Source organism: Furipterus horrens, unplaced genomic scaffold (genome assembly GCF_987537825.1).
Source record: "Furipterus horrens unplaced genomic scaffold, mFurHor1.1.pri manual_scaffold_6, whole genome shotgun sequence".
In the NCBI taxonomy this organism is placed as follows: domain Eukaryota; kingdom Metazoa; phylum Chordata; class Mammalia; order Chiroptera; family Furipteridae; genus Furipterus; species Furipterus horrens.
This window is the reverse complement of record NW_028327176.1, coordinates 169,239,892-169,260,313: the sequence shown is the minus strand read 5'-3', so window position 1 is coordinate 169,260,313 and position 20,422 is coordinate 169,239,892. Positions and strand designations below refer to the sequence as shown.

The 20,422-nt window shown below is 42.5% G+C and overlaps 1 protein-coding gene across 2 annotated transcripts; it reads right to left on the bottom strand.

The window, feature by feature from the left end:
• Window positions 1-16,739: 16,739 nt before the first annotated feature.
• TCF21 (transcription factor 21) lies at window positions 16,740-19,724 on the bottom strand. Of its 2 annotated transcripts, XM_090280663.1 has the most exons (3): window positions 19,545-19,724; window positions 18,995-19,424; window positions 16,740-17,288 (listed from the first exon to the last, which is right to left on the bottom strand). In XM_090280663.1, the coding sequence occupies exons 2-3, from the start codon at window positions 19,394-19,396 to the stop codon at window positions 17,199-17,201; spliced, it is 492 nt and encodes a 163-aa protein (XP_090136789.1). In that variant the 5' UTR covers window positions 19,397-19,424; window positions 19,545-19,724; the 3' UTR covers window positions 16,740-17,198. The 2 variants fall into 2 exon arrangements, with proteins under 2 accessions (XP_090136789.1, XP_090136788.1); XM_090280662.1 differs by having other exon boundaries at window positions 18,995-19,724.
• Between the last annotated feature and the right edge of the window lie 698 nt (window positions 19,725-20,422).

The following is a 20,422-nucleotide window of genomic DNA, read 5'->3' as shown; positions in this document are numbered from 1 at the left end:
CCTTGACTATTTATTTTAGCACCTAAAAAATATTGTGTTACCTTTTTCTTTCTTTCTTTTTATTATATACATTTTTATTATTGTAAAATATTTTAAAGTATATTTTATTGATTATGTTGTTACAGTAGTTCTAATTTTTCCCACTTTGCTCCCCTCTACCCAGCACCCCCTTTCCCCCCAGCAATCCCACCCCCCTTAGTTCATGTCCATGGTTGTGCATATAAGTTCTTTGGCTTCAGCCTTTCCTATAATATTCTTAACATCCCCCTGTCTACTTTGTATCAACTGATTATACTTCTTAGTCCCTGCACCATGTCCCCATTTCTCCCCTTCACCCCTCCCAGCTGATAACACTCCAAATGATCCCCATACCTATGATTCTGTTCCTATTCTGGTTTGCTTAGTTGGATATTGTTTTTATTTTTTAGATTCAGTTGTTGATATTTGTGAGTTTGTTGTCATTTTAGTGTTCATAGTTTTGATCTTATTTTTCTTAAGTAAGTCCCTTTGACATTTCATATGATAATGGCTTGGTGATGATGAACTCCTTTAGCTTCACCTTGTCTGGGAAGCACTTCATCTGCCCTTCCATTCCAAATGATAGCTTTGCTGGATAGAGTAATCTTGGTTTTAGGTTGCTTTTCATCATATTGAATAGTGCTTGCCAGTCCCTTCCTGCCTGCAAAGTGTCCTCTGAGAAATCAACTGATAGTCCTATAGGCACCCCCCTGTGGCAACTCTCTGCCTTTCTCTTGCTGCCCCCAGGACTCTGTCTTTATCTTTCACCTTTGACATCTCAATCATGATGCATCCTAGTGTGGTTCCCTCTGGGTCCAGCTCGTCTGGGACCCTCCGTGTTTCCTGGACCTGTATGTCCATCTCCTTCTCAAAATTTGGGAAGTTTTCCTCATTTTTTTCAATTCTTGCTTCCTCAGTCTGCACTGGTTGACTGTTTTTTTCTTCCTTATATTCCAAATCATTGATTTGAACCCTGGTTTCTTTCTCTTCACCATTGGTTTTGTGTGAATTTTCCTTCGTTTCACTTAGCATAGACTTTACTTCTTCTCTTATGCATCTGCCGTACTCAAGCATATCTGTCAAGCCTGTGAGCATCTTTATCACCAGTGTTTTGAATTCTTCATCTGTTAGGTTGTCTATCTCCTCATCTGTGAGGTTGGCTATCTCCTCGTCGCTTAGTTCTCTCACTGGAACATTGATCCATCCCCTCTTTTGGGCTATACTTCTCTGTCTCCTCATTATGACAGGGTCCTGCGTTTGTTTGCCTCCGAGTCCCATGTAGAGCTGTCGCTTCTGTTACACTGTAAGGGGTGGAGCCTTAGGGATTCATCAATGCAGGACGACCTGTTTCACCACGTTGTGGCGCTGTATGTGGGGGAGGGGCTGAGAGGGAACAATGCCGCCTGCCCAGCACTTGCCCCCTCTCCCACTTCCACACTGGACTGGCATCCCTCTATCTGCTGCCCTGGCTGTCGTTCCCAGATTAGGTGGGTCTGCAGATGTTCTAGGACTGTGGGAGCCCTTTAAACAAGCAGACTCTGCTGAGTCCAGCAGTTTCTGCCTCCACTCCAACCCCTACTGGTCTGCACAGTCAGTAACAATGAGGCTGATTTTTCCCAGTGCTGGGACTGTGAGCTGCGAGGTCCAGTGAGGAGCTGAGAATGCTCCCCAAATGTCCTTTCTGACTTTTTAAAATGTGTGGCTGTGCTTTCTGAAAGCCTGCCGCTGCTGCCACCACACCATGTCCTCTCCACCCTGGCTCCGCCCCTCCTACCTGTCTGGATGAGTATTTCTTCTTTATATCTTTGTTTGCTGGATTTCCATGCAGTTTGATTTTCTGGAACTTCTGGTTGTTTCTAGTTTTGAGGTAGTTGTTTTTCTTCTTAGTTGTGGAGGGAGACGTAGCATGTCTTTCTATGCCTCCATCTTGGCCAGAAGTCCTGGGTTACCTCTTTCTGACCTCTATTGTCTCTAATGAGAAATCCACTGTCATTCATATTGTTTTATCCGCATAGCTAAGGTACCATTTTCCTTTGTCTTCTTTCAAGACTTTTTTTCTTTGTCTTACGTTTTGAAAACTTTTCATGTTTTATCTTTAATCAAACCTTGTCCTGGATTTCTTTTCATTTTTTTCTGTTTGGTGTTAACATATCTCCTTGAATCTGTAGGTTAAAGTCTTTTGCCAAATTTGGGAAGTTTTCAGTAATTATGTCTTTAGTACTTTTTCAGTCCTGTTCTATTTTTTTCTTTCCTTTCAGGCCTCTGATAATACAAATATCAAATCTTTTGTTATAATCCCAAAGGGCCTAATAAATTTTTTAGTGTATTTTCTCTCTTTTGTTCAGATTAAGTAATTTCTATAGTCTTGTATTCCAGTTCACTGATTCTTTCCTTTGTGACCTTCATTCTGCCATTGAGTCTATCCACTGAGCTTCTTATTTTGGTTATTGTACTTCTAGTTCTAAAATTTTCATTTAGTTCTTTATGCCTTCTTTTTCTTTTCTTGCTCTCATTCTCTTTTTCTCCTTATTCTTCTTGATTGAGAGTTTCTTTTCTGAGGTTTTATATTTTGATACTTGTTTCAAGTATGTTCATAATTGCTTATTGAAGGTAATACTCTGTTACCTTAGTATTAGCATCTACTGATTATATTGTCTTTAAATATTTTATTTTTTTAGAGTCATTATAGGTTCATAAGAATCTAATTTGAGAGAAAGGCACAGAAATTTTCTATATATCCCCTTCCCCCACCTATGTTATTCCATTATCAGTACCTTACACCAGAATGATACAATTGATGAACCTACATCATAATCATCCAATGTCCTTAGTTTACATTAGAGTTCCTTCTTGGTGTTATATACTCTGTGGGTTTGGACAAATGACATGTATCCATCATTATAGCACCATACAGAGTATTTTCACCACCCTAAAAAACCTTTGTGTTCCACTTATTTATTCCCCCATGACTTATCCCCAATCCCTGGCAGCTACTGAAATGATATGTAGTCATGACTTTTTAAAAAGCAAGCTGAAAAAAAACACTTATAATATAATTTGAATTTTTAAATAAAAAACATTGTTGAGTGGGGCTTTTCCTTTTGCTTAGAATTAGCAATTAAGGCAATAAAGTTCAAACAAAGGGGCATTAACTATATTACAGTGAGATCCTCTGGGAAGCTTAAATATTTGTGGACTGACATTTCTATTAGGGCTTATGAATAACTGGCTGAATTAGCTCTGCTGCCTCCAATCATTATCTGAGCAATCCTGCCTTCCTCCAACTTCAACTATCATGACAGTGCTCCCTTACAGTCCTACAAACAGAAGACCTGGAAATGGAGGTAGGGCAAGGAAAAGTCTTTGGAGTCAGATGATGTCGGCTTATGTGGGCGCTCTGCTTATTCTCCATTGACTTCTCATGGAAAATCAGGTAAGGGAGGGAGAGGTCAGGATAATTGCTTACAGACATTGAGAGTTTCTTAAAAACTATGAGAACAGCATCTTGTTCCCTAAAGGAATTTTTTGGATTTTAGCTTAAGCAGTTGATTCATCGATTTGCCCATGTACCTGTGTGAACAGGGAAAAACAGAATGGGAGACAAAAAGCAGGCAGATGAGAGCTGCTCACAGAGTGAGGGGATGTCAGCGGCAAGAGGGCAGAGACTGAAGAGACTGGGAAAGTTGGACTTGAAGATACAGAGACAGACTACACTGCAGGCCACTGTACAGAAAGGTGGCTTCACATCATCCTCTCCCCTTCCAGTGCATCCCCCTCCAGAAAACAGCCTTCAGAAGAACTTATCCTTGAGCCCAAGTGAGAAGCCATATTTGGAACCTTGCCAAGCATAGAGGAGAGCCAGGGTAAATGAGACGCCACAACAAATAGAAGATCACGATAAAAAAGCACCCTCTCTCACCCTCCCTTTCAACCTCAACCACCAGAGAAATAACTCCTTGAAAAAGGAAGAGGAACAGATAATCCAAACCCTTTCCCCTCACTCCAACCCACGTCAGTGACTTGGCAGAGGAAACAAAGAGAAAACCCACTGCAGGTCCCTGAAGCTATGGGCCTCAGCTAGTGGAGGAGATGAGATTTACGTCAGCTATGAGATTTGAGTTGTAAACTGGTTGGTACTGAATTTGTCTCTTAACGACAAAATGTTGGAAATGCTGTGGTATCTACCTAAGATATCATAGGGATTTCCTTCCCACTAGGAAAAGGGGATTCCACGTAGTACAGTATATATCTATATATGTATATGTATATATGTTGGCCTATGTGTTTATATTTTCTCTAAGCAAAGAAAGCTGGAAAGATCTCCATTATTAACTGTGGTCACAAACCAGCATATATAAAGATGGAATTTATAACAATAAATAGGTTTCCTAATTTAGGAAATAAAAGTTTCCTTCCTAAATAATGATGTGAGTTCCAGCCAGATAAAGATATGTTCATAAATTTCATACAGGTGAAAGAGGCTTCACTGATGAGAATCAATCTTTTATCTGTGTACCCCACTTATCCCAGTGCTCTGAGTTCCCACCATCTTTATTAGCAAGCTGTGCTCATTGGCTTAGTGAATTCCTAGGGGTATGACTCTGTATAGGATCATTTTCAGTGTCAAAGTCTCTAGAGGACTGGTTGGACAGGGGCAGGAACTGGGTTGAAGCATAGGGACTGCCCTCTCAGGGCAATCAAAGCTGTGGTCCCCAGTTTCCTTAAGCTAGTCTTGGCTCCTCTCACTGTCCTGCTCATGGACAGCTGTCACTCTTCTACTTGAGTCAGCTTTTCTGAGATAGTTGACTCCTTCTCCTCCCATGGGCTTCCGTCTCCTCCTCTGTTGGTCTTGGAGCAGTTTTCTGGTGTTCTTTTCACACTGATTGTAGGAAATCTCCTACTTCTGGTGACTTGCTCTTAAAAATGGGGTTCTAACAGTGCAGTAATTTGCTCTCCTGGGATACTGTTCTTTCAGGCCTCAGTGGCTAATTTGTAGGGGGCAGTTTCTCATTCTCCATAGAGCAAATGCTCTTTCCAATATTCATGCTCTCCTGTGCAGTTTAGCCCACTCCACCCCACTCTTTCTCACTGAAGGTGATCATTTTCTTTCAATCTTCACTATCCTCCCTCTACTCCAGATGACTTTGGAGACCTGCAGATTCTCAGGTCTGTACACCTCTCAACTCCAATTGTAAAGAGAGTTCAAGTTATTTATTACAGGACTTCTGAGCTCCATGCAAACCATGGAGTACAACTGGGCATCTGGTCTACATATATCCCATTATTTCATAACAGTGAAGTTGATCATGAAGCAATGTGACAGACCAATTAGGGAACCTGTAGAGGGTAGTGGTGCCTAACTCCAGGGGATGACACATAGCTCAGCAGCTACTCAGCCCAAATGCTGCAAAGGGAAATAACTTGCCTTTCAAAGCAATCCTTAAATAATTCTGGGGGCAGAAACTTTCAATATCTCTGAATAAAAGCTGTATACATAAATAAGTAAAGTTACCAAAACCTGGTTTGAGAGCAGCCTGGAAAAATAACAAGATGTCTTTAATAAAGATTTATAAAAATAATATTCAGTGTTCATAAGGACTCATTAGAATGCACTTCCTTCTTCATTGCTGGTGAGAGTTTGAGTACAGCCTTCCTGTAAAGCAATTATGCAATATTTATAAAGAATCATTTCTAGAAATCTATCCTAAAAAATAATCTGGAAGATACTCCAAGATGTCAGGATGTATAAGGATGTTCAATGTAGTATTATTTATCACAGGAAAGTTAGAAACAACTTAAATTCAAAAATAAATTACACATTAAATTAAAAATTGCCAAATCTTTAAAAAATCATGTTTCCAAAAAATTGTATCATGTGGCAAAAAACTTAAGTAACAAAAACTAGAACATAAACAATTATACATATACAATAGTAACGTTATTTTGTTACATTACTTGATAATCTCTGGAAGTAAATGTTTTCTCTCTGAATGCTAAAAAATAATCAGGGATTAATTTTATATCAGAAAAAGAAGTTAAGAGAATTTGTTTTAATTTGGCAACAACCCATTTTTGAGGTTTTTCATTTAGGAAACAAGCTTTTCCTCTAAGTTATCAAAGATAGAATTTTAAAGGTTTCTAAGGATGGAATGTAAAGTAAAAATTTGGAAACAAGGTTATTCCCTCTCCCAACAGATGCAAGGTTATTATATTTTATTTTTCATGCTCTCCTTCAGTCTTTGCACAAGAACAAATATTATTTTTAAAAATATTGTAGTTTGACCCAAAAGAGGGTGATAATATGAATTAGTGAAGAAATACATTCATTTCAATACCTTATTCTCTTTCTGTTCAATGGTTAGACTTCCCTACGTGGGCAAGAGAGAAAAGAGCTACATTTAAAATTTACAGTTACATTTAAGTAGTGATCTAGGAAATTGCTGGTGGGATGTAAAATGAGAAGCAATTTGGCAGTATATTTGAAGAACCCAAAATTAGTGCCACCCACTGGCCTAGAATTCTTCTGGAAGATGAAGGCAGAGATCCAAGGTGGGCATCACAACCTAAAGTAAAAGAGTGCAAAGTCAAATACAGCCTGAACATTGAAAATCATATAATTATTATCTAGACTGTGAGTGTAAAAATGAAATATGATAAAATATTAAACCTTGTGAAGATTTAATAAACCTTCGGAGAATGCCATGTGCTTGGGCCATTATCCCATTTTTGCTATCCAGCCATTATTGGTGGAGACAAGCCCCAGACCAGGGTCAGAATAGTAACAAAATAGGTATGAACATATAATTTATTTTTGAATTTTCTCTAAAGATTATGTAACTTGTGGAAAAGGAAATCATTCTAATGAAAGAGAGTCTTAGAATAAATTTCATGTTCTCTATGGTTCTGATAGGGCTAGCAGAGGTTCCTAAGCTTGTCATGGTACCAACAATTTCTGGGACTTCCAGCAACATCCATTTGACACTGGGTAGGCATTTATCTGGCCAAATACCAGCAGTCTGGACAAAAATCACAGGAAGTTTTCTCTAGAGTCACGATGTTTATCTTTCTTTTTCTTTCTTTTTTTTTTTTTAATGCTAGAAAAAACTTTAGAAATACTCTTACTGGAGAAGAAACCAAGACACAGAGAGATTAAATGATTAGTTTGGGGTCAGAGCTGCTGGTGGCTGAGCCCCAAAACAAAGGTCTGTTAATGAGCTTTTGAAAATATCACTTTAAACCCCTTATTCTAATAAATTAGAATGAACCTGATATGAAATATTGAGAAAGATAGTGAAATTCAGCAGTGTATTATCTCGGAGTTGACTTATAAGATTCAAAAAGAAGAAAAAGCAAAAGATAGATTCTGGAGACAAAAAGATCTGGGAAGTTTATAAATTGTTTGAGGGGGAGGCCTCTGAGATGTTGCAGACCTGGCAGGTGAGAAATGAGAAGTAAGCTCAGTTATCATGGGGCAGGGCTGACTCTGATGATCTAGCATTTATAGTTTTGGTGTTGATTTTTCAGTAGTAAAGGTAAATTTTTTCTAGTGCGCCTATCATCTTCTAATTTTTTTAAGGACTGAGAGCACATATTTGTACAATGGCTGGCTATATTAGTCTAGCAAAATGAAGGCCCACTATATTTAGCCCATCTCCAAATGGCCTGAGATTCAATTTTAGTCTTAGGAAAATAAAAACCTCCAGGACAACTACCTTAGATGTAGAAAGGAACCTCTGAAATCACTTCCCCACATACTTGCCCACTACTGGAAGATGGACTCGGGTAGAGGCAGCTGGGAGCATGCCACATTGGACTAGCTCCATGAATGGCAGGCTGAGGTGCCTGTAGACTACCAGCATGTCCTGGTAGCCCACCCTTCTGGAAACTGGCACACTTGGTGCTTTTCAGAGTACAAGGTTGCTCTACCCTTCCAGGCCCTTGCATAGAAGAGATTTTGCAACTACTGGAGAGAAAGGCCCAAGCTGGAGGTCAGAAGGATATCATTTATCCCTTCCCAGCACACAGGGTCCTACATGTAGTGTATACTCAGTGATGGTACATGAAATGAAATGAACTATTGTATATTATCATTTTGAGATGGATTATTTTTCACATTCACACATTTCCAAAATGCGGATGCATCTCAACATTAGTCTCTTTGTTTGAGTTATCTATATTGTTGGTATTACCCATTCTGGGTTTAACTGCCATTAAAAATGTCTTTAAAAAGAGTATATTCTGATTCAGTATTGGAAAAAATGTTTTTTTGTCATATAAGTAGTAAATATAAGGTGTTACTCTGTTATACACAGAAAGGCATGGAAATAGAAAAGTAGTGTGCAGGAACAAAGGCACTTGTCACTGAAAAAATATCTCTAATTCTGTATTTTTTTACAAAGTGACATCCAGGTGCTTTACAGAATTTAAGAAAAGAAGTAAACTATACATAGATGATCCTGTTACATTTTGTTATTGAAATGTGTGCAGAGGACTGTCTGTCATACACTGTATTAGTTTCCTATCACTGCCGTAACAAATGACCACAAACTTGGTGTCTTAGTAAAACAGAAACTTATTTTTTCTTGGTTAACCAGAATTTCAAGAACAGTTGAACTGGGTCAAAGTCAAGGTGAAGATATGGCCCCGCTCCTTTCGGAAGCTCTTGAGGAGGATCCATTACTCACTTCTTCCAGCTTCTGGTGGCTGCATCACTCCAATCTCTACCTCTTTCTTCACATCACCTTTTCCTCTTCTGTGTATTCAATCTCCCTCTTCTTCTCTCTTGTAAGGACGCTTGTAATGGTATTGAGGGCCTACACAAATAATCAGGGATAATCTCTTCATCTCAACATCCTTAACTTAAACACACCAGTAAGGACCCTTTCTCCAAATAAGGTAACACTTACAGTTTTCAGGGGTTAAGATCTGATATCTCTGGATCTGCCATTCAAGAAAGGGAAGCATTGAAATTTGCAGAACAGGTTATCAGTGGCTTGGAAAACAATCTCAGTGACAATAGAGGAGAACTCTTCCAAGAAATGTTCTTAGTAACCTGGAGAACAAATTTGGGTAGTAAATCACTAGATATTGACAATTCAAAGTGAAAAATGATTCAGAAAGACTAGACTCTCAATGTGAAGAAGTTTTAGGGAAACCTTAATATGACAAATTAATTCTAAAAATGGCCCTGAATCTTCACCTTTCTCCACATCCACGCTTTACTTAATATGACTTTGCAGCTTCTCCCATCAAGAGGTAAAAATCTATTTCCCCATTTCTTGAATATAGGAAGCCCGTGTGACTGGCATTAGTCAATAGAATACCGCTGAAATGATACTTTGCCAGGTCTGAATCTAGGTCTAAGAGGCTTTGTGAACTTCTGTTCCCTCTTAAGACTCCCTGAGAACAAGTACATGCTGACCTACTGGATAATGAGAGACATGTGGATCAGTCACCGTCCTCACAATGGTCAATAGCCATCCAGCCACCAGCCATGTGAATGAGGCCATCCTTGACTAGCTAATGCTCATGTGAATCACCAGCCAACCACAGATATACAACAAAGTTCAATGAAAACAGCAGAGTCCATCCCAGATCAGCAGAACTGACCAACTGACCTCAGACTTATGAGCAATAACAAATGTTTATTGTTTTAAGCCATTAGCTTCAGAGATGGTTTATTATATGCTAAAAAACTAACTGACACTTGATGGTGAAAAATAACCAGATTTTAATTACAGAGTGAATAAATAACTTGGAACAAATTGAACTTTGAATATAAAACAGTTTTTTGGGACATTTTAATTTATTTTGCTTTAATTTCCTTTTTTTGTGTCCTTAATGCTGGTAGAGATAAAAATGTCTGAAAGAGATCGTATAAAATAAAAATTCTATTGAAAAAGCATGATGCTTTACATTTCTTTCCTTTTAAGGATTATAATCATCTTTAATTTCTCTTATCCTGAGGACTCTCCTATATTCAAGGCAGGAGCCCATTTCAGTTTTAATGAAATGCAATAATTCTGTACTAGATTTCTGCTAATTATCCACTACATACCTTTTCAAAATATACCTCCCTTCTATATGAAAAATGAGGATGATTATGCCTCCTGGTAGGGTTGTGCAATGCAAATGGAGAAGAAAATTAAATGAGCTGAATCTGTGCAGGTATTTCTTAAATATGCTCAATAATTACAGTTTATTGGCTAAAGAGTGGTAGTGATTTTCTCAATAAAATTGTTCAGTTCCATAAAAAAGATCACTTAGGTTATATGAATATATGTTTTAATACTGTTATTCCTACCCCATCCCCCCCATCAAAGACAATAACACCTCTGAACATGACTTTTTCTCAAACACGTGTTGCTTAACCCTGGTGTAGCAGAATAAAACCAGGTGGCCCATATGCAGACAGCCCAGGCTTGATTGCAATAGATTATATTAGTAGTAAATGGATTGGGGATTCTTGTTGCACCCAGTCTCCACCTCAAAAAATTCTGCCCCGGCCAACAGCCAGCCTGCTCACCCATCCTTAGCCAACTATAGCTGATAGAACAAGAGGCATACGTACCACTTACCTGAGGAATTTAATCAGAGCCTCCTAGAACAAGTTTATAGTGGTCCTATTTTGAGAATTTCAATTGAAATGCCGAGACTAAAATTTTGGATAGTGCAGTATGCAACTGAATGTTCTTACAGAATTGGGGCCACAATCAGCAACCTAACAAAACCAGCCTGATATGAAATAAGAAGTTCAGGAGTAGAAAGTGAGCCAGCACAGAAAGTCAGATTGCAGAGGAGAAAATGCAGAAGACTGTCAGAGATACTGGCCCAGAGAGCTCTAGAAAAAGAGGGAGTTTCACTCTTGACTTTCAGTTTCCCAACAGGTTTTCCCTAGTGTTTGTTTTCTGCCTGGAGATGTCAGACTCCTTGGACTATGTTTAAATGCCTTATTCCCCTTTTTATCCAAGCCAGTTTGAAGAAATTTTTGTTTTGTGTAACCAAATGACCCCTGCTGGTTTGAAAAATTCCCCAGTGTTTAGAGATGTCTTAGATGTCTTATTAGTTCTTGGTTTGGCAGAGAAAAAAATGCTTGTTAAAAAAGGTAGAAGGAGGTATTGAATGCGTGATGAATGCCTGAAAGTAAAAGATTGGAGGGCAGCAGATGATGGTTGTATTCACATAAAGTGCAAAAGAAGAAAAATTATTCTAATGAGATTCATTAGTGAATGACCTCAGGAACTAAACAGAGAAGTTTAGAGATGAGTGCTCCCAATAACGGTAAGAACGCAGAAGGGAAAGACACATTGTTTTGAAAGATACTGCTTCATACGAAGCCTTTCCTGAGAGGCAAATAAAAAATAATAATGATTACCTGTCATTGATAAGGTGATAAGTGCTGAAAAACAGAACTAGGAGCAGGATCCACTGCAGATAGTGTAGTGAGGTCTCACTGAAGAGAGACAAGACCTGAGTGATAACCTGTTTTAATCACTCTCAGGATGACCTGAAGCTACTGGATAATTGCAAGAACTTAATAATTATTTACTATTGATGAGATAACCACTTAGAAAAAAATACAAATCATTCTTTCAAGCACTTTGGCAATCTAATGACTAAAAAAAGCAGAGAAAAGGGAAAGAAAACTGAAATTAATGCCTATCATGTTTCAGACATTGCCCACATATTATACATTATCTTACTTAAGTAGCCATTATTATACCCATTCTATAGATGGAAGAACCAGGGTCCTGAAAGGTCAAGTACCTTGTCGAAGGACTCAGTCAAAAGCTCTCTCCGCCATACCATTCACTAGATGTGGGTATAAACTACATCTGCAAAAAGCAGCAAATTACTTCCTTAGCACCGACTGGATTAATTTTAAAATAAATCCCTGTGAACATTTTATTTTTATAGTGTTTCAAATTATTTTTTCTCTTCAAAGCACCTTTTAAATGAGTGATTCTGAATAAAGGGCCATATAAGTTCAAAACTAATAATGCTATCTTCAACTGGAAGGGGGAAGAACAGTTTTCCTCTGAGTATCAGGGAGGCCAGTGCAAGCAGCCCATCTCCAGTTGATGTCAACTAGTCTCATCATGTCTGCTTGTTTTACTCTTTAAAAAAAAATTACTTTTATTGAATGCTTGCTTTATTCTTTTTTCAAATACGCACCTAGGCTCCAACAGGAGAGGGTCAGTGTCCATTCCAGCTCAGCAACAGCCCCATTGCCAATTTTTAGCTCCAACTGCCTTCTATCTTATCTACTTTCTTCACCGTAGTCTGAGTTAATGACTCAACATGTATTGAGGTGTCAGGCACTAAGGTGGGTGATGGGTACAGAAATGATGTGATGTTGCTCTCCGGGGGTCTGGTCTCACAGCTCTTCAACATTCGGAACAGCTGTTCTCTCCGCCCTTTCCACCCCTTCCTCCTCCCTCTGCCCTGGGAGGGGATCTCAAACCTAATCCTTCAGGTCGTTAATCCTTCCGTGAACCAGCGGAAGGGTGCACCGGCACCGGCGTAGCCTGCCCGGATCTAAGGATCAAAGACCAGTGGAGGAAGACCCCTGGAGGAAGCCAGTTAGGCTCTCAGAAACGCCGCTGCCACCACCCAGGTTTCCAAGGGCATAACTGGCATTTGGAGGGAAGGATGAAGAGATAAGAAAGGAAGTTCGACTCTCCAACTGCGTGGGATCTGCGAATCACCTCCCCGGCGGTGTGGGGTCGTCAGCCCAGAACCTTCCCTGGGATGAGTCGGAGCGCGCAGGGCGGGGCCGCCGCGGCACACGCGCCGGAAAGGGACGGTGACCCTGGTGGCTGGGGCTCGGAACTCAGAGCCTTCTTCCTTTTCCTTCCGCCAACTTCCCTAAACTCTTCGAGGGGCTGGGGACGGGGGAGGGTGGGACGGTGGGTGAGCAGAAAAGCCCCTGAGGAGGCCTCCCCTACTCTGCCTGGGGGCTCAGGTCCCTCCCCTGCCCACTGTCTCCACCTTGCGCTCATTCCACGATAGCCCTCTCTCCAGCACCTCTGCAATGAGCTGGAAGTATAAGACCCCAAACCACCAGGACACACACACACACACACACACACACACACACACACACACACACACCCCTCTTTCTCCCACTGGAACGTAGAGGCAATCTTTGCTGGCCTGGCTGCAGGGACCCTCTGCACAACGGAGAAGTCCTGGGTGCCCATATTTCTCTCTCTTTTGGAGGTCAAAACGGAGGCAACAGCAGCTGGGCCCAAATCCACTCAAGTCTTCAATTCATTACCTGATGACGGATCTCTTGTCTTGGAGGGCCCAAGAGGAGCGCGCACACGTCCACACACCAGGGTAGCACAGGCGTTTTATTTTCCGACGATGAGTGGTTTGATTTTCCGACTACCATTTAAGCATTAAGAATACTCTATGTGCCGTTGTGAAGTGAATAAAAAAGCAAATAAAACTTGAGTCCAGAACATGCAGCCTCTTTAAAAGAATTCCAAATATTTTCTTTCTGTCTGCATTAACTTCTTTTGTCTCTCTAATGAGACAAATCCCCAAACAGTGACTCTCACTGTTCAGGACCAGCAGCATCATTTGGGAACTTGCTAGAAATACAAATTCTAGGGCCCTGCCCCAGATTTCTTGAATCCAGAACTCGAGTGGATGTAGCCCAACAATTTGCTGCCACCAGCCATCCAGGTGATGCTGATGGACACTGAAAAACCACTGGCTTAAAAACCTGCGTGGGCAGTGTCTCCCACTGATCACTGAATATAACCAGTTGGTATTGGACTTTTTTTTACCACATTTCTTTCCAGAAAAAAGTCTGGGAAAACCTGCTGGCCAAAGGAGTTACTTGTAAAAAGTCATATAAGCAATGAGAGAGAGAGAGAGAAGGGACTTCCCCAGCTACAGGCCATTTTCAATGTCTGTCCACTCCTCCTGAGAACTTCCAGACACATGCTAATGTGAAACACTTCATTCTCCTTTCAGGCTTCTACAGCCTGTTTCAGATGTTCCCTTGATTATTTCTGAAAGCACCTTCTAAGATAATTTTCATAGCTAAGAGGTCACAGACAGAACACTCCCCACCCCTCACCGCTAACTACATTGACTTGTGGCAAAAGGGGTCAGTCCTCCTTTCATTCTCAGGTGGCCCAGCGTTCTTTTGAGACCGAGACACACCAAGTACCTGGGCGGGAGGCAGGTAGGCTTGGGATGGATCCCTGCTGGGACAGACTCCAGGAAAACAACAAACAGACCCAAAGGAGAAGAAAGGTGTGGTGGGTGTGGGGGTGCTGATCTGGTTTAAGAGAAGGCCCTTGGGGTAGGAGAGATGTTTAGACTAGGTGCCTGTGCAGAGCAGTGTGGCATGGTCACAGTTTCACGTTCTTTGGGCTGGTGGTGGCCACTGCACAGTAATTCCCACTGTGTTGTTTGCTCCTTTCAGTGGACAACCATGAGATCTCAAGTGCACCCAGGTCCCAGAGCTGAGCCCCCTGTGGGTGGGGCTTCCCAGCAGCCAGACACCCGTGTAGCCCTTCTGTTTGCTGGTGCCATGCACAATCTTTGCTCTGAATTTCTCTGGATTCAAGATTTCTAGGAAACAGTCATGTTTGTAAAGAGCGCTGGACAAATTCAGAGAACACTGGGGAAGGGTAAAGGTGTGTGTGTGTGTGTGTGTGAGAGAGAGAGAGAGAGAGAGAGAGAGAGAGAGAGAGAGAGAGAGAGAGAGAGAGAGAGAGAGATTTTGAGGTTAAACATAATATCCAAGGGAGGCATTTTGATTCATGCAATAAAACAACGACCAGAATTGCCTGTACATTATAAACATACACACTTCTGAGCTTCCTGCCCGAGACACTTTCAGGTCAGGTCTAACATAGACAGCTTGCCACCCACAACTTAATAAAAGTTAGCTGATATTTGCATGGGTCCTTTTCTTTAGAAATCAATTGCATAATTATCTCATTTGAGCCCTACTAACACTTTGTGAGGAAAAGAAGGAAAAGTATTATTTTTATTGTAATCACTATCACCTTTATCTCCATTGACAGAGATGAGAAAACTGAGGATCCAGTCCCTTTCAGGAAAAAGTTGGACACAGAAGTAGGGCTTAACCTGCTTGTTTTATATTCATAACCTCATGACTCAAGGTTAAAGCAAAGGTTTCTGATTAAAGGTAGGATGCACCAGGACTTTTAAAAAAATCCGTTTGCAGTTTGGGGTCTTCAGAGAATGAGCACAAAGTTTTTTCTCTATGTGGCTGCCTACATTGAGTGCTCAGAATTTTGAGCTTTTGGTTTGTAAAAAAATGTGAGTCGGAGCTTAGAAAATAGGCTGAACTGAAACACAAAAAACCTGAATTACTCTGGGACTCATCTCTGACTTGAACTCTGGGTGGGTGGAGGTGAAGGTAGTGTCCTCTAGTAGGAATGATGGAAAGAACACAGGAATTTGGGGAATAAGGAGGTGGCCAGAGCTTGAAATGGGCTCTTGAAGGTCAAGTGTGGGGTTAGGGGAGTGGTGGAATAGAATGACACCCCCAGAAATCCTCCCTTTGACAGGCAAGTGGTGAGGAATCTCCCAGCCCTTGGAGAATGACTTGCACTTGGTAAGGTGGTAACTGAGCACTGGTAGAGAACATCCCTGGGCGCAAAGTTTCCCTCTGCTTGACAAGATCCTTCCTTGAGTGCCAAACTGAGGACTCCACCCCCTAGGCCACCTTTGGGGTTAGTGGAAGGTAAGAGCAGGAAGGGAAGCAGAGGAGCTCTTACTCCAGGTACCAAACTGAATCAAGAAAAAGAAAAAAAAAAAAAAAAAAAGTCGAAAAGAAAGAGCAAATGAAGCGGAAGTTTCAAGGCACTCTGCGAGGAATAACAGTATAAATAACCGAAGACGTCTTGTAAACACTGCGGTCATAACCCCGAACATTAAACAGCCCCGGTGGCATCTGGCTCATCGGCCGCCGCGGGCTGCGCTGGGGCAGCAAGGGAACCAGGTCCCAGGCTCTTCGGCCTCGCCTCTCTGTTTATCTCAACTTAATCTTCCCCAACGAGCTGTTCCGTAGCCTGGAAGATGTTTAAATTAAAACCCGGTTCGCCGGAAGTCGTGGCGGGGAGCTGTAGGCACCGGTTAACCTTAACCGAAAGGCAGGCAGGCGCTGTTGTTAAAATGAATTAATTATTAATAAGAAATACATAACGTATGTTGCAGCACTTTGAAAATCAGAAAATACCTCCTACGGATTGTGGAATTTACGTTTTTCATAGCTCCCGTTATTTCTTCATTGGTTTGTAACTGTGGGTTACATGCCCTCCCCTGGAAAATTGTAAAACAGTAAGTTCACCCTTCTTCTGCTCCTATTAGCAGTTATACTATGGAATACACGAAAATCAGATTTTTCCTTTTCTGGTGTGCTTATCTTTTGAACTGTATAACTGTCAATAACTTTAATCCTGCCCTTTCCTTGTTTACAGTTACATTATTTCTAATTGTGTTAAAAGTAACCTGGAAACCTGAGAGATCGGAGGTTGGTTTGTTCATTTTTCAGTTTCAGTGCACAATATCGTCTGTACCTTCACCGTGGAAATCATACTTAATCCTCTTCTATCTCTAGAAGTTTGGATTGAAGTTCAAAAGAACCGTTTTTATTATCAAACTTCCCCACAGTTCTCCACTTTTCTATGCCAAATCATTTTTTTTTTAAATCACACCAATGTCAGGGCTTTTAGCAATATAAAGAAAGATTTATTTTTGAAAGTAGTAAAACTTGTTTGAAAAATATATATATCTTTAAGTGAATTACTTTATAAATGTGACTGTCAAAGTCAGCTATGCTATGATCTACACTTTACAACATACTGTACAAAAGATACACATTGATAGGCTCTTATTATCTATTCATATATTTATAATTACATATTGCACTTGGACCAGCAAGGCTCGCAGAGTCATTCACGGTACACATTAATAAAGTTAAATAGATGGGAATCTTTGTAATTACAACTGATCTCCTCTGGTTTGGAAACGAATCTCCTCGTCGCTGTAAAGTGTTCTCGCAGGGTGGGACAGAGAGAGGAGCTTTGCAGGGGGAAGCAGAGGCAGAGAGCAGGGAGGGCAGGGGTCGCCTTCCCGGGTCCCGTTTTCCCCGGGAGCACGCCTTTCCCAGACTCGCACCTCCAAGGTCAGGACGCCGTGGTTCCACATAAGCGGCTCGCGGCCACCACTTCTTTCAGGTCACTCTCTGGTTTCCCGGCCACCATAAAGGGCCACGTCTGCAGGAGAGAAAAGGGTGGAGGAGGTAAGTGGCCGTGGAGAAGCGGTGGGGTGGGCTCCCAGCCTGAGACCAAAGGAGAGGGAGCGGTGGGGGCAGGCGCGGAATCGGACAACCCGTTATCTCTGCAATTTACTTGGAGTCCCGGTGAGCCTCGAGGCTGGATAAAGCAAAAAGTAGCATTGCCGCCAAGGCACAGCTCCGAGTGGTAGAGCAAAGAGATCACTCCTAGGGTTTGAAGTGAAACCCAAGGGAGGAGGCCCTCCCGAAATCCCAAAGTGGCTCGTGCCCTGGCACGGCCTGGAGGCAGATGCCAACGAGAGACTGAGTGGGGAAACCCAGAAGGACCTCTAGCCAACTGGGCACCGGGCTTGAGTGAGGCCGCTGTCAGGTTTCCCGGACCTTCAGCTTTTATCCTCATCTATCTCTCCCTGCCGACTTTGTTTCCTCCATCACAAATGCGGGCTTTGACCCCGGTTTCTAAATTAATCTCTGCCTCTTCGGGGGGAAAAAAAAAAGGAGTATCAATGAAAGAACAGACACGTATATGTATATTAAGATCCTTTTCCTCCCAGGCTGGGCAAGCATAACCTCCTCTTCCCTTCTCCTTGATGTTGTTTAATAAAGCCCACTTAAGTTTCTTGTTCAAAGATGAAGGCAGTACTTTCATTTGACTTCCAGATTTTAAAAAAGCTCGTTACTCATCTCATTTGAAAAATAAACTTTGAATTGGAGGGGAAAATATTTTTCAAGGCAAAATGTGGTTTTGCGCCTCCTCGCCCCAATTCCTGAAATGAACTCAGTGAAAAGACAATTCAGATATTCAAACCTCTCTCCCTAGTGTTGGCAGATAAGACAACTTTTAAGAGGAAAACCTCTTGTTCTTATCATATATAAACAGAGATGCTAGTAAGTTGTTGTTTTTCCTTAGAACTTGGAAGTTTTAAAATTAAATCAAATGAAAAGGAATAAAATAGATTTCTTAAACAGTAAAATGCATTTGAGAAAAATATTAGGCTCACTGAGCATTAATTTTTAAGGTACAAAATAAAAGGTCCTTAAATCTGAATGGAAGTGACCTTTTTAATATTACTTATTACAGCAATACTCGTGAGAATGTACTGATTATGCTGATATTTGCCAGAACTTATGGGATTTAAAAATGTTAATCCACCTATAGGAGAAGCACAGAATATTTAAGTAGTTGGGGACTTCTATGGCACTTATGGGGAACATGATGTTTCCATATCTAACGGTCCTATATATGCTTGAGAAAGAAACAAGAATTGGGTGGTTTTATTTACAAGAATTAGGGGAAAATCGAGTCCCCCTCTTTCGCTAAAAAGAAGAATAAAGGGATCAGTAAAGACGCCTTCATGGCGCGCAGCATCTTGTCTGCGTTCCCTTCCCGCACAAGTCCCTCCACTCCGGCCCTCATGGCTTGTGTACAAGGGATCTTCGTTGCCAGCTCAATACACTTGCAAACTCCTAAGTGGGCTGCCACGTCAAACACTCGCATAAATCATCCCTGCGCTGGCGGCTTGTAAGGCAGAGAGCGAAGGCCGTGCGGGCACCTCCTGCAACGGTCCCTAGAGGCGCTGGGCTGGTGGTGGCAGAGGTGCGGAAGTCCCAGCCGCGCGCGCACACTCGCACACCGCGTTGGGCCGGGGCCCCCCCGCACCGCTACAGCCGCACCGGAGGACTTACCAGGTTGACCGGGTGGATGTAACCGTTCTCGTATTTGTCGTTAGCCAGGATCTGCCTCAGGTGGGCGATGTAGCTGGACGCCAGCCTGAGCGTGTCCAGCTTGGAGAGCTTGGTGTCCGGGGGCACCCAGGGCAGGGTGGTCTTGAGCCTGGAGAAGGCCTTGCTCAGGACCCGCATCCGGGCCCGCTCGCGCGCGTTGGCTGCGTTGCGCTGGACCTGCTTTCCCTCCTGGCTGACCCCGCTTAAGGGGCTCTTCTTGGTGGGCGCCTTCCTCCTCTTGCCCAGGCCGCCGCGGCCCTTTTGGGGAGACCCAGTCTCGCAGTTGGAGCTCTCTTCGGTGCTCTCGTTGGAAGTCACAAACTCCTTGTTCGAGTCTATTTTCAGCCCGTCGCAGTCCAGCATCTCCACTTCTTGGAGGTCCTCCACGTCACTGAGGGAGCCGGTGGACATGTTTGCGGGAGAGGATGAAAGGGTCAGAGGGAAGGGAGAGAGGAGCGAGAGACCCGGAAACCAATGGGCTCCCCCCTAGTGTGCAGTGTGGAGCAGTCACCTAGTGTGGGGAGCTGGAGTTGGGGTTCTGGTTGGGTCTCACCCCCCTTTCCCCTTCGCAGAGTTGTGAGATGGAACCTCCAGGGCTTCTTGGGGAAGGAAGCCGACGCTCTGTTTCCCCACCCCCGGAGTCGTGGCCGTAGAGGAGTGTGAGAGAGCGCTGAGGAATTTGGTGGACACTAGGAATTTATCTGGGGAATAGAGAGGCGGATCCTTGCAGCCCAGGGGAGGGGCCTGCCGGGCCCCAGCAAAGCTCTTAGACCCCTTTCACAGTCGGAGAGAAACTCTCCCTGACAGGCCCTAATTTCCAACTTGTGATGTAAATCAACTCAACTCCAGCGCTTAAATACCAGCCACCTTTTTCCACCTAGGGCTGGGCCCAAAGGGAGCAGGACCTATCTACAGCCCCTTCTCCAGCGCTCCTCGCCCATTTCCTGTCGCCTAAGGCCTGCCTTCCCTCTTAAGAGGTGCTGGATGGTTGTATGAAGCGGACTTTAGAAAAACGACCAGATCTTTTGTTCTTTCTCGACCTTCCACCCACAAAGTATCTCTTTTGCCTCCTTCTCCCCAAGAAAACACCAATTACAATCCAGACGGAAGTCCTGGCTGGGTAGCTCAGTTAGTTAGAGCATTATCTGGATACGCCAAGGTTGCAGGTACTCTTTCTGGTCAGGAGACCAAGGAACCGATCTCTCTCTCTCTCTCTCTCTCTCTCTCTCTCTCTCTCTCTTTCGATCTCTTTCTCCCCCCCCCCCCCGCCCACACACACACAAATCAATTTTTTAAAAAATCCAGGCAGAGATCAACTACCTCTTGCCAATACTCTGTAAGACTACAGTCTCACCAAGATATCTTCCAGCCTTAACTGGGAAAAATCAA